The 14,969-nt window shown below is 44.2% G+C and overlaps 1 protein-coding gene across 1 annotated transcript in view; it reads left to right on the forward strand.

Annotated features, from left to right (window-relative positions):
- The first annotated feature begins 2,293 nt into the window (after positions 1 to 2,293).
- CCDC129 (coiled-coil domain containing 129) overlaps positions 2,294 to 14,969 on the forward strand; it is a 47,686-nt gene continuing 35,010 nt past the window's right edge. Inside the window, 1 exon segment of the mRNA XM_014949433.1 lies at positions 2,294 to 2,394. Coding sequence (XP_014804919.1) covers positions 2,294 to 2,394 — 101 coding nt within the window.

The raw sequence follows: 14,969 nt of genomic DNA on the forward strand, positions 1-14,969 counted from the left end.
AACCAAACAAAAAAAACCCACCACAAAACACAACACCCCACCACATCACACCCACTCACAAACCAATAAGCTCAGGCACTGGAGCATGTCCTGAAGAGCCACATCTACACGTTTCTTAAATCTCTCCAGGGATGGTGCCTCCACCCCCTCCCTGGGCAGGCTGTTCCAGTGCCTGACCCCCCTCTCAGTAAAGTCATTCTTCCCAATATCTAATCTAAACCTCTCCTGCCCCAACTTCAGACCATTTCCTCTGCTCCTGTCATTATTCCCTTGGGAGAAGAGGCCAACCCTCTCCTCTCTGCAGCCTCCTTTCAGGGAGTTGTAGAGGGCAATGAAGTCTCCCCTCAGCCTCCTCTTCTCCAAACTAAACATGCCCAGTTCCCTCAGGCTTTCCTTGTATGACTTGTTCTCCAGACCCCTCATCAGCTTGGTGGCTCTCCTCTGGACACGCTCCAGCAGCTTGATGTCCTTCCTGTAGTGAGAGGCCCAGAAATGAACACAGCCCTCGAGGTGAGGCCTCACCAGTGCCGAATACAGAGGCATGATGGCCTCCTTCTGGCCACACTGTTCCTGATACAGGCCAGGATGCTGTTGGCCTTCTTGGCCACCTGGGCACACTGCTGGCTCATGTTCAGCCGGCGGTCCACCAACGCTCCTAGGTCTTTTTATGCTGGGCAGCTTTCCAGCCGCTCTTCCCCGAGCCTGTAGTGTTGCCTGGGGTTGTTGTGACTGAAATGCAGGACCTGGCACTTGGCCTAATTGAACCTCATCCCATTGGCCTTGACCCATTGATCCAGTCTGTCCAGGTCCCTCTGTAGAGCCTTCCGACCCTCAAGCAGATCAACACTCCCACCTAGTTTGGTGTCATCTGCGAACTGACTGAGGGTGCACTCAATCCCCTTGTCTAGATCATCAATAAAGATATTAAACAAGACTGGCCCCAAAACTGAGCCCTGAGGGACACCACTGGTAACCGGTCACCAACCAGATTTTGCCCCATTAATCACAACTCTCTGGGCACGGCCATCCAGCCAGTTTTTTACCCAGTGAAGGGTACATTTGTCTATGGTATGATTCACCAGTTTCTCCAGGAGAACACCGTGGGGGATGGTGTCAAAGGCCTTACCAAAGTCCAGGTAGACAACGTCCACAGCCTTCCCCTCATTGAGAAAGCGGGTCACATGGTTATAGAAAGAGATCAAGTTGGTTAAGCAGGACCTCCCTTTCCTAAACCCATGCTGGGTGGCCCTGATCCCTTGCCTGCCCTGCACTTGCTGTGAGAGCTCTCCCAAGATGATCCTCTCCATGATCTTTCCCGGTACCGAGGTCAGGCGGACAGGCCTATAGTTTCTCAGATCCACCTTCCAGCCCTTCTTGTAGATGGCCGTCACATTTGCCACCCTCCAGTCATCTGGTACCTCCCCTGCTGACCAGTATTCTTGATAGATAATGGAGAGAGGCTTGGTGAGCTCTCCCACCAGTTCCCTGAGTACCCTTGGGTGGATCCCATCTGGCCCCATACACTTATGCCTGTCCAGGTGCATAAGAAGATCATTAACTGCTTCCTCCTGAATTACAGGGAATTTGTTCTGCTCACCATCCTTATCTTCCAGCCCAGGAGGCTGAACACCCTGGGGATGGCTGGTCTGACAACTAAAGACGGGTGCAAAGAGGGCATTAAGTATCTCAGCCTTCTCCTCATTCTTGGTCACAATGTTTACCCCACATCCAGTAAGGGATGGAGATTCTCCCTGACCCTCTTTTGGTTGACATATTTATAGAGACTTTTTTTGTTGTCCTTTATATTAATCGCCAGGTTGAGTTCCAGCTGGGCTTTTGCCTTCCTAATTTTTTATCTGCATAACCTAACAAGATCTCTGTTCGGTTACACACAGAGGCAAGAGACCTATTGGTTGGAGGAATAAGCCCAAACTTATTTTCAGACATTAAAGAAAACAGTGCTTTTCATAAATTATTCACTCAAAGTCATTTTGTCATTCACGAGATTAACCGTCCTGCCTGTCTCATTACATCTTTACTGGCTGGTAATGTTTAAAGAAATGCCAGGAAAACTGTTTCCTACCCAATTTTGTTGCAGAGGAAGGAAAAGATCCTACAGGGCAGGAGGCTGGGGCTAAAAGTAAATGAAATGCTAAGATCTGTTTTCAAGGAGACCTAGATATGGTCAGGGCTTGCATTTGCTTTGGCCTGACATGACAGGCTGGCACCGGCGTTTTCTATGCTTTCCTGTTGCTGCTGCAGGGCACATCTGTAAGAGCACCAAGAACAGCCCATGGGCAATGTGTCCCTGTTCTGTACTGCTGCAAGGGGAGGCTGAGGACTGGGAAGCCCTGGAGAGCTGTCGGAGGTGTGTGGAGGGAGCTGCCAGTCCAGGTATTTGCTCCCATTTCAAGTCCCACCCTCCTCCCTCTCCACTCTTGACCTGCTTCATGGGCTGGTGCAGAGAGGGAGGAGGAATGAGTAGACCCAGGGGTTTATTTCATTGCTGGGTGCTCCAAAAGGGTAGGAGAAGACTGAAGCATGTACATCTAAAGTCCGTTGGTGCTTACACAGGCACCATGAGGCTGGGGCAGTGTTTCTGTGTTTAACACTTGCCCCCTTCTCTGTCACTCTTCTCAGCAGCACATTCACTGAAGGACCTGGCAGATTCTGTCCCCTCGGTAGTTAACTTGGCCCTAGGGCTGGTGAAAATGCCTGAAATAATCCTCAGGGTACATGAAGGTCTTGGTCCAGTGGTGTTGCTGTGGCCTCTAAAACCATTCTCAAGGGCCCATATTACTGTGCCACTATGGGGTCCGAGTGGGAGTTCAAGAAAGGTGCTGAGGCGGGACAGCAGGGCAAAGACCTAACAATCCTTTTGCCAAGCTCCCTGTTTTCTGCTCACGATGTTGGCTCAGAGGCACAATGGCAGTGGACTTGAGCTCCCCACGGGCACAGAGTTAGAAAATGTATTCAGGGCTAGGTATGGCACCAGCTGCTTGCCTTGGGAGAAAGGGAAAAGACAAGCACAATGGGGCTGATGCTTCTCTTTCTCACAGGTACCAGAAAGAAATATATACACTGATGTGAGTGTGGTGCAAAGGTACTACTTTGTGAACTCTTTGGTGGGCAACATAGGTGTTGGTGGTCCTAATGTTTCTCCTGTACCCATGGAGAACAGTGGTCTAAGGACAGAGGGAGATCTGGGTGTACCTTTTTTATCAAAGGAAAGCCACTTAAATGGTGCTGGTGCTCTGTCACTAGCTGTGGGCCGCCCTCCTGAAGTGGGGACGCAAGAAGAGTATCCTGGAATGATGTAGTTGCCCTGGCCCCATCAGGGGTGGGTCTAGACCAGTGCTAAGGGAGGAAACAATGTTTTTGCCAAATGTCTGATCTGCTGTTCTGCTTAATCTATGCCTAAAATCCTCTGGAAAGAAAACCCTCTATTCATGGATGTGGGCTAGCTATTTGGTATCCAATTCTTTTTTCACTCAAAATGATGGCAATTTGGCCATTTTTATCCATAGAAACAGGGTCGTACCATTTGTATTCCATGTCAATTGAAATAAAAATGATGACTACATATCTGGCAGAGCTTAAAGGAATGAAAAAGAATTACTGATAGTCTAACAATCTAATAGACAAACAACCATCTGCAATTTGTTTTAGGGAAACAAGACAATTTCCCTCTTCACTGTTAACTGTACTATGCTGGTTCCCACTAGGTCTGCTTAGGGGACTGTCCGTCTTGCTCATTTAACTGGATTTTGTATAAAATTATGGCACTTTATGTAGTACTTCCGCAAAATGAAGAGGACACTCAGGTAGATAAGAACTGTTGCATAAAAGCCCAGCAATCATAAGATTTGGCCGCTTCCTATTCCATTCCAGTGTTTATAGAAATCACTTATTCCAGATTACCAATACATTGATTCAGCTCTAGTAGCCCAGGAAGAAAAAGCTGGAAATGAAATGATCACCATACCTATCCATTAGCTATTTCACACTAGGCAGCAGAAGAAATAGCATTTGTGCTGCAGGTGTGCGTGATTCTGCCTCCTCCTTCTTCATCTGAAATGCAACATCCCTTACCCTTGTTCTCGTGGTGGCAAGTGCAGACCCAAAGCTGGTGATTGTTTTACTTGTGATCAGTCATGAGGAAGAACATGGGACAATCTGTGGCCAGAATACCAAGTTGGGTGTCCTTCACTGCTCCTAGTTGTTTGCAATGCAAATGGGAGGCTTTGTCTCACATAATGCCATATCCATGGTAACCAAATGAAGACAAGTTTGCATTACTTCCTTAGTAAAGTATAATCCTTCCCCTGGTACATGTGCCAAATAGGCATACGGAGTTAAAGGGACAGCAATATATTTCTTGGAAATGGAAGCAACCCAGGCAACTTCTGGCTTTTTTTTTTTCCTTTTCTTTCCTGTTTCAGTTACCACTGACCTCACTCCTCCACCCTCTCTCTCCCATCCTTTTTCTAGAGTTCTCATTGTTACAAGCTAGACTAGTCCTGATTTCTGGTTTCCTTTAGCCAGAGGCTAAGCAAACAACCAGTCATCTAAACTGTCAACTTTAACATCACTTCTTGGCAAAAAGCCTTTTCTTTCTCTTCCTGTTATCTTTGAAAATAAATAAATAGATAATGGGCTGGAAAGCCAAGCCAAAAATACCAGTTCTTGTCTTCCAGTTTTTCAGACTTTGGGTCTGTGGCAGAGCAGAGGCACAGATGCACCAACTTGAAACTATTCCATTGTATTAGTATCTGGATCAAGCCATACAGGTTGGAGCTTATATTTATTTTCATTGTAGTGGTTAAAAATTTTAGAAAACCCATTTTTTTTTCTCTTCTGATCTGTTGGATATGATGTAGGAATTTTTTTTTTTTTTAATTTCTGGGTTTAATTCCAGATTCAAAAATCTTTGATCTTTTCATAGCTTCATAGGGTGCCTCTTTTGACCAGCTGGGTATGGTTTTTAGCAAAAGGACCAGACTCAGACTGAGTGTACTGCAAGATTATTGCTGTTGTTAATATTTTCACTGTTGTTTTGTTTCCTTGCTTGTGACAACCTGTGCACTGAATTGATGTGCTTTCCTTTATGTACCTCGGAGGCTTAAAATGCAACTTTTTCCCTCTTCAGCACAATCTTATGCAGTTTCAAATGGAAACATCTTTAGCTGTCGTTATTTAGAGTTACCTCTTATATTTCTTCTCAATTAAGAATTGTAATGAAAATGCAGCATGATACACAAAGCAGCATCAGCTTCCAATTCCATTTTTCACAGTGAGCAATGCTCGTTCTCTCAACCAGCCCTTGGACTTTTACTTTGAAAAGAGCAGGACAAGTCGTTATTGTGGCCTTCAAGCAGGAATTTTAGCAAAGGCTTTGCACAGACAGAAACCTACCCAAATTTATATTTACCAACATATGAGAAGGCTTGAAGTGTTATTACAAGCTTTCACTGCCTGGTACGCTTCCAGAAGTGCTTCATTCGCTGGAGTCACTGTGCTTGTGAGTTTTCACATGGATGTTCCAGGGGTGCTTTGAATATCAAACCAAGTGTCCTTCATTTCTTTCAATGTAAATGGCGGGCATGCTGAAGAGACAAATTAGTATCTTCCTACAGTAACTAGGATTTCAGTGTGCTTAACTACTCTCAGGTTGATGGGCAGGGAAAGGGGACCTCAACTTCAGTTTGCTGCCCAAAGTCAGGGACTAAAGTTGAACACTGAAAAGATTTTTGTCATCTTGTTTTGCTTCTAGTAAGACAGAGAGAAAACTAGAGTCCTCAGTCTTCAAGCAGTGGTTTGTCCCAGTAAATGGCAAATGAATAGAATGAATATTACAGACCAAAAATGGTGATTTTTCGTGCATCTCTCTTCTTGTTTACTGGAGCAGAGATGGGTGAGCTCATGATACCATGAACTTCCTCCTAGATGGAGTTGCCATAAAAGTGTAGCTAAGCCAGAATGCCAAACACAACTGTATCTCAGAAATGACTCCACAGTAACAGTATAAAGGATCTTCCTCATTGTTTTCCTCCCATTCTTTTCTTTTTTAATGGTTAACTAAATGCAGTGATTGATTCAGAAACCATATATATGTGAATTCTTATAGTTGATAATAGAAAAACTTCTCATCTTGGCTATGGGGTCTGAGAAAAAGAATTATTTTTTTTTTTTTTCAGCTCTGTTTTGCAAAAGCATACTTAGTGTTCTGCTGTCACACAAAACCAGCCTGGTCACCATAAATATGCTCAAATACTTTTCTGTATCAAAATGGAATGTCTTGGGAATTTAACAGCCGCCTTAAGTCAAAGTATCTGAGATTTGCTGCTGCCTCCTGATTCATATCTGTATAACTACAAGTTTAGTTGCATATTTCTCAATATTAAAGTTAACCTTGTGCTCTCTATTCACGTATGGGTGCACCTCAATATGGAGATGTTTGCATTCACAAGCATCTAAAGAAAGTGGATAAATATTAACCAAGTGTGATTGTGTAATCACTTGACAAATGGAAAGGGAAGAGACATACTAACAGCGCTATCCAGTAGGTATCATACAGTGTGAGGAATGTGGTGCAAAGCTGATTAAGTTCAAGGTCCTGTTTCAGTGAAACAAACACACTTTACTGTAGTTGGTGGCAAGGAGAATGGTTCTGTTAAATGCTGGCAACTGAAGTGAGACAAATCTGTCTGGGAACCTGCCATAAACTGTTTACGTGTTTTTCAATTTTTAGAAACTTTTCATTTCTTGCATTCAGTAGTAAAGACCTGGTATAAATTTCTTGCTGATGCAGAGTCCTCAGTTTCTACCTTGAAACCTCCTTGGAGGGGAGGGAGAGAATGAAAAAAAAGATATTTCCAAGATGTTCTCAGTGTGTTATCAAATGAACAAAACACACAGAACATGGAAACCAGCCAGTCATTCATTCCATCAACAGATTTGCAGAGCTAAATTTGCTTCTGGAGAGCAGTTAGAAATTAAAACACACAGATGATGAGTGGTGCTGGCACCCAAACTGTGATCAAGAGGACACTCTTGTCGGAAAAGATGTACCCTATCAGATTAATCATTATGTGTTAATTAATTTGAAATCAAAAGAATGTCTTCTGCTGTCTATGCACAGGAAATTAATGGTGATAGCACTAATTAAATGTAATGGAAGTTACCTCTGTACTTCCCACATCTGGGGCCAAACTCTTTATTGCCCTTCATGTTGTGTCATTTACAGTTCAGTCCTATTGTAGCATCTTACCCTCATTGTGCCCTGCTGTAAATGGCTGTGCAAGTCGTCAGGCAATGGAGAACCAGGCTGGTGGATTACTCAGCTGGGAAATGAGTTCATTTCAGTTAAACTAGCTCTAAACTTTGACTTCTACCCCTGAGCAGTTGTGTCACTACATCTCTTCCACTGTGACTCATCCTAACATGAAGAACTGCCTCACTTTCCCGCTTTGTTCCCCCAAAACACTACTGTCCTTTCTTTGATGTCCTTCTGCTGCTCAGGCACTTCTCCTGGCAACTGTTCTGACAGATGGGAGGCTCCATTTTCTTTGCAGTTTTTTTTCTATGTCCAAATGCAGCAACAGGTATTTTCTCACCATTTGTAAGTAACTGCAGTGCTTTGAGTGAAAAGACTTTGGGAGGCCATAGCAGGTAGACAAGACTGTTCAGGAACAGCATGGCGAGTAGGGCCTGAGAGGTGATTGTCCCCCTGTACTCGGCACTGGTGAGGCCCCACCTCGAGTACTGTGTCCAGTTTTGGGCCCCCTACCATAAAAAAGACATCGAAGTGCTGGAGCGGGTCCAGATAAGGGCAACAAAGATGATGAGGGGTCTGGAGCACAAGTCTTATGAGGAGAGGCTGAGGGAGCTGGGGGTGTTCAGCCTGGAGAAGAGGAGGCTGAGGGGAGACCTTATTGCTCTCTACAACTACCTGAAAGGAGGGTGTAGAGAGGTGGGGGTTGGTCTCTTCTCTCAAGTCACAGGCAACAGGACGAGAGGAAATGGCCTCAAGTTACGCCAGGGGAGGTTCAGGCTGGATATTAGGAAATTTTTTTTCACCAAAAGGGTTATCAGGCATTGGAATGGGCTGCCCAGGGAGGTGGTTGAGGCCCCATCCCTGGAGGTGTTCAAAAGCCGGGTTGATGTAGTGCTGGGAGATACGGTTTAGTGATGGTGTTGCTTTTTGTTTGTTGTGTGGGTGTCTATTTTTGTCAAAGTTAGGTTGGACAAGATGATCTTTAAGGTCCCTTCCAACCTAGAAGATTCTGTGATTCTGTGACTCTGGAGTCCCTCTGCCAGAGGATTCAGAAACACGGTTCATGCTGTATATACCATTGTCTGCACAAAGGAGATTGCTAGCCCGTTCTTTCAGGCTTTTACTCATGGCTTTAGTCTCAAGTTCTCCTAAAAGGTAATAATAGAAAAGAAATCAGGGAGTGTGCCAACCCAATGATAAATTACTAAATACAACCAAAATTCTAAGTGATTTCAAAGATGTCAAATATCCTGGTTTATTTGTCCCAAGAACAGTCTCAAAAGGGACAGGTAAGCAATTTTTTTCCCACCCCAATTATTGGTAGTTCGCTTTGTAAAATCTTTTGTCTCTGGTGTGACATCTTGGCTGTTGTATGTGTCTACAGCAGACCTAGACATTGCTCCTTTGGGTTTTCAAGCTTCTTTTAGCTGCAGTTCATCTTGGTGGCTGGGCTTTTTGGTCAGGAGGTGGTGGCAGTGTCCCAGGTGATGCAGATCAACTGTCTCAGCATAGTTAAGTGGAGATGTCTCTACAGCAGCTGCTGAGCTGTGCCTTACTTGATCCAATACTCTCAGGGTCAGACAAAAAACCTCCCAAATTCACTAAATAAATTAGCATTTAATAGACATTCCCTTTTACCATCACGTCAGCTGATACTGAGCCACTTAAAAGCTGCTCTTATGGGGCTTAATCCATTTTTCTCTTTGAATATCTTTGACACAGCCTGGCTTCTATCTGTTATTGCATGCACCCCCTTCTGCTTACCTCCTCTCCTCAACTCAGGATCAAGCCCACCTTGATGTGATCAATAATTGCATCAATAGCTGTGAGAACATTGCTTTACTTGCTTGCTGGAGCAGCTTTCACAGTCTGAGGGGAAGCACCTGGGCAGGTATGTCAGTGGCATCATACCAAGCTCACTTTGGTTGCAAATGCATCTGAAAATGTAGGAAGAATTTAATTTCTGAAAGATAGGGGAATTGTTCGGGAATGAGATACCCCAACACTAGTCATGTCAGAGGACTTTAAATTTTCATCAGTGACCTGGACGAGGGGACAGAGTGTATCCTCAGCAAGTTTGCTGATGATACCAAACTGGGAGGAGTGGCTGACACCCCGGAGGGCTGTGCTGCCATCCAGCGAGACTTGGACAGGCTGGAGGGCTGGGCAAAGAAGAACCTCATGAGGTTCAACAGGGAAAAGTGTAGGGTCCTGCACCTGGGGAAGAAGAATGTCAGGCACCAGTATAGGTTAGGGGTGGACCCGCTAGAGGCAACTACTGAAGAGAAAGATCTAGGGGTCCTGGTGGACAGTAAAATGACAATGAGTAAACAGTGTGCTCTTGCGGCCAGGAAGGCCAATGGTATCTTGGGTTGTATAGGGAAGAGTGTAGCCAGCAGGTCAAGGGAAGTCATTCTCCCCCTCTACTCTGCACTGGTGAGGCCACAACTGGAGTACTGTGTCCAGTTCTGGGCTCCCCAGTTCAAGAGGGACAGGGAACTACTGGAAAGAGTCCAGCATAGGGCTACAAAGATGATTCAAGGATTGGAGCATCTCCCTTATGAGGAGAGACTGAGAGAGCTGGGACTCTTTAGTCTGGAGAAGAGAAGGCTGAGGGGAGACCTTATCAACGCCTACAAGTATCTCAAGGGAGGGTTGAAGGAGGAGGGAGCCAGACTCTTTTCAGTGGTTCCCACCGAGAGGACGAGGGGCAACGGGCACAAGTTGGAACATAAGAGGTTCCACTCAAATATGAGGAGAAACTTCTTCACGGTGAGGGTGACGGAACCCTGGAAGAGGCTGCCCAGGGAGGTTGTGGAGTCCCCTTCTTTGGAGATTTTCAAGACCCGCCTGGATGCTCCTGAGTAACATGCTCTGACAAGCTCTAGGCAATCCTGCTTCAGCAGGGGAGTTGGACTAGATGATCTCTATGGTCCCTTCCAACTCTAGAAATTCAGTGAAATTCAGTGAAAATTCTTTTGTAGTGACACTGGAAAGAAGAAAGAGAGGACATTATTACACTGATCAATGTACAAGTTCCTGCAGGCCAAAAATCTTACAATTCAAATTAATACCATTGGAAAGAGGCAGTATTATTATATTTGCTTTATACACAGGAAACTGAGGTGCAAAAGAAAGAGGAGACTTGCCCACTTAAGAAGGAACCCATGTTTCCATAGTACCAGCCCAAGGGATTTAGCCTCAAAAACTAGCATTCCACTATACGATGGACAATAGAGATCTCTATTGGCTGATGGGCTCTAAAACCGCTGCTGATGTGTTATGATAAGTAAGAGCAGGAGATCTTTTTCTTCAGTTTTCAGACTTGCTTTGTGAGATGGCATCAGATCCAGGCCAATGGATCGGCCCTAGCTTTGAGGTGGACAAGGGAGGGAGTCTGTTGTGCAGCAGAGCAGAGCATCATGGATGTACCTAGATGAAGAATCTCCACTATAAAAAAGTGGTAGACCACCACTGCTTGGTAAGACTGGAAGAAATGATTCTGCAGGTTCTCAGAATCCCATGATGACTGAGGGCAATGTCAGGGTTTTTTTTTTCTGTACTAGTGTGCACGTACTCGTGATGAGCATTTGCACTTTGCTGTTAGTCACTAACTCCATCCTCAGTTTTATTCTCAGTCTTCTGTTCTTGCCCACAGAGGTTCTGGTGGAGTTTGGGCACCTGTTTGTATTTCTTACAATGTTCAATTTGCACAAATCCATTGTTCATCGAGACCAGTTTGTAAGTGTCAGGTACTTAAATTGATACTCAATGTAATGCTTGTGGTTGCGGTTTGCCTCCTTTCTCTTCATTGGATGAGGAAAAATCACCATGTGCTGCAAAATCTGATCTTTTTTTCATCAAAACTTCACCTTTGTTCTACTGTTCTCGCTTCTGGCTGGGTAAATATACCACTTGTCAGGGTATGTCATCTAACACCTAGGATTGTCTCACTAGCTGTCCCAAAGCTCTATGTTTAGTCCAAGGCTAGGCTACTTCTTTGGTTGGTGGAGAAAAGCATCTCCAAACTGCAAAGAGCTCCTTGTCTCTTCCTCCTAATGCAGGTGAACTGCAGTGGAGATACCTCACTCTTTGCATTGACACCATAAAGGAAACCTAAAAGACTGGTTTAGAGAAAACATGCTGGTTTACTTAATCTTCAGTGCACCAGTAATGAGCTTTCAGAGTTACAGCTAGGCAGATAATGACAGTCTTAAAACAACTCTGCTGCTCTTTAGTGTAACAAAAACCAGAGTATCACAGAGAATCACATGGGGTTGGAAGGGACCTCTGGAGATCATCTAGTCGAACTCCCTGCCAGAGCAGGTCCACCCAGAGCAGGTCCCACAGGAACGTGTCTGGGCAGGTTTTGAATGTCTCCAGAAAAGGAGACTCCACCACCTCCCTGAGCAGCCTCTTCCAGAGCTCTGCCACCCTCAAAGTAAAGAAGTTCCTCCTCATGTTTAGGTGGAACTTCTTATATTCAAGTTTGTGCCCATTTCCTCTCCTCTTGTCCTGTCCCTGGGCACCACTGAAAAAAGGCTGGCCCCATCCTCCTGACACCCACCCTTTAAGTATTTACAGGTGTTGATCAGGTCCCCCCTCAGCCTTCTCTTCTCCAGACTAAACAGACCCAAGTCCCTCAGCCTCTCCTTGCAAGGGAGATGCTCCAGGCCCCTCATCATCTTAGTAGCCCTCTGCTGTCCCCTCTCCAGCAGTTCCCTGTCCTTCTGGAACTGGGGAGCCCAGAACTGGACACAGTACTCTTAATCTTGCAAATCCATATGTACCGTATGCTACTCATGAAAATTAGATCTCTAAAGACTTGAGTGTAAAGACCCATGATTCCTGCAGTCTTTTCATGTCTTTTCACTGTGTTAATGAGAGTTGCACCATTCGGTTGTGATAATGCAATCAAAATGGCCCCTGCTTTGTCTTGTATCTGACTGAGCCATCTTACAGATTGGAACTCCCCTCCATCCTGCGTCATGGAGAGCAGAACAGCTCCTTAAACTGGTGGTTCTCAGTGGCTTCAGCTGAACCGGAAGGAAAAAGAGCCTGCCTGTAGTATTTTTCAGCAACGAACTGACTACTTCTTAGCCATCTTTGCCTACCTTCACGTTGAAAAACTGAATGGAAAGGCAGGAGAGCTGGGATCTGTACCTGGCTCTGCTGCAGGCTTCCTGCGTGGCCTTGGGCAAAGAAGGTTGATGACTTGTGCTGCCCTTACCCTGCTTGATAAAAAGGATGCAATAATCTTCCCTCCCTACGAGAGTGGACTGTCTCTCCCATTCCAAGCTATGCAGGAACTAAGCTATAGGGATTCATTCACACAGAATCAGAAAAGTTAGTTTTCCATTTTCGTTAGGACTGCTAGATAGTTGCAGAGTATGGACGACTGGCAGATAATAGAGACAAATGAATAGAAATATTCAAATAGAGAAAATTCAGAATTTTATTTTTCTTTCCAAATTTGGTTTAAAAAAGCCCAGAGATTACTAATGGAAATTACTAGAACCTTCTCCCAATATTTCTCATGCATTCCAGGATTCACCAAAAATGAAGCCATACAATGAGGTGGTTAATTGCTATAAACTGATCTGGCAGTGCTTTACCTAAGTGCTCTACTTTTTATTTTTAGAAGACTCTATAGAAGAAAATATTAATCGCTGGATGAATTCTTGTGTTTTATAAGTTTGGATCACATTATTACTTAATTATTTGTGGCCTGTTTTTTCCAATAGGAAATACAATGTCTGCAACATTGAAGTTTCCTGTAGGAAAATCGTGACCCCTGAAATCTCAGAATGAAGTATTTGTTTATTGAACTACATTAAAATGCTCTTTCACAAATCTTCAGTCTGAACTGATGTGTCTGGCTTATGACCCGGTGCCTCATGAGAAATGTATCCCATTGCTCTGTTCAGTTCCACAGTGTTCTTTGAAGGATAGTGTTTCCCATCGAGTGTCTGGATAGCCTTCTGATCAAGCCGTCTGCTACATCATGAGAATTTCAAAATGCTGGCTGTCCCAACGGATACGTTGCCTGCTGCACAGCCATGATTTATAGCACAAACTGTGGTTACGTGTACCTGCAACTCCATGAGGCAATGTGCTACCGTAGGGAAATAGAGTTTAACCGTGAGCTTACTCAAACTTCAATGTATTTTGTTCACCAAAATTCTGATGTTTTAACTTTTTGTCCTTTTTTCAATGAAAAATAAAGTCTGAAAGATTGATACTTCCCATGAACTCTTCAGTATGACTTCATGCATTCACTGCTTGAACAAATGTGGCTGAAGTGGATTTGGTTAGAGGCGGGGTTGTGCCAGAGAAATGAAAAAAACATAAGTAAAGACACAGCCTTAGGAATGATGTTTGAAGGTATGGTGAGGAGTGAAAAATAGCCGTAATCTTATGTAACAGTTGTAGCAGTGTTTTCCATGGGCAGGGTAAGGCCAAGTCAGCCAAACTTATGCATTACAGGGCTTGCTATTATCACTAGTGTCATTACTAATAACCATATCACCATGCAGACCAGGTGAGAGCTGTCATACAACTGCCTCCAATGTGACACATTGAAAAGGTTTTTTGCTTCCATTCCTCTCATTCCTGCCCTGGATAAGCTGATCTAATTAGATTGTTAGTAAAATTTAAGTTCAGAAGTGACAGACTTTACTCATGCAGAATGCTGCGGTCTCATGGTCTTTGCCTGAAGCAGAAACACAAGATTTGAATCTCAACACTTAGCAGAGGCCGATGTATGTTGAGATGAAAGTAAGGGAGGTTCACATGGCTCTGTTTTTCTACCAGCCGTGCCCAATCAGTCCATGCCCCGAGTGCCCTGTGCTGTGCCTGCCCACTGGGCTGCCTCCCTGATCTCATCTCTTCTCAGGAAAGAGCAGACATTCTTTTGAGGGATTTAATTTCTTTATCTGTTTTTCATGTTTGGTTTTTTTTTTATATCATACAGTCTATCTGTAAGTGGGGTTAAACTACAAGGCCAAGATCAGGCAGGCAAGACAGAACACCATTTGTCATTTCTAATAAGGATTGCTTCACCACAAAATATCAAGCACTGCAGGCTTCTGAGGGAGGGGGCTATTGGGATATAGCTGATATTCATGGATAAGCTGTATATTTTTTCCTCTGTTTGGAACCATAATGAGAAGATTATCACATGAGGTCTTCAATAGAAAAGTCTTAGGTTCACCTTCTCCATTGCCATAATCTTGTTTTCTTCTGTTGAAGAAGTGGAGATTTCCAGGGTGGATTTGCACAGTGATCTGGAAGTTATGGTACAAGAGTTTCAGAGGGCTGAAATTCTGCCTGACGTGAACGCAGAACTTCTGTCTTGTTCTCACCTGCTTTCCTGATCTGCTGAAAGTAGTGAATTCAGAGATACGCTTTTTTATAAACAGAAACAGAAGCCAAAAATCACCTTACAGCTCCTCACATATTCCTGAAAATGTCCACATTTTTAGTGCTTTTGGTGGGCCAAAATATTATTTACCAGTGCTTCCGTATCTACACTTTTTGTTTATTGGGTTCACAAGTAAAAGATGCAGTTCAACAATATGTGATTTAATCTTGACTCCAGTTAATCAGGGATTACTGAGGCTAAAATGCCGTATCTTCCCTTAAATATCAGAGGCCACATTTTGCTTAGCAAAATATATTATTCATAAGCAAA

This window comes from Calidris pugnax, unplaced genomic scaffold (assembly GCF_001431845.1).
Source record: "Calidris pugnax isolate Ruff unplaced genomic scaffold, ASM143184v1 scaffold124, whole genome shotgun sequence".
In the NCBI taxonomy this organism is placed as follows: Eukaryota; Metazoa; Chordata; class Aves; order Charadriiformes; family Scolopacidae; genus Calidris; species Calidris pugnax.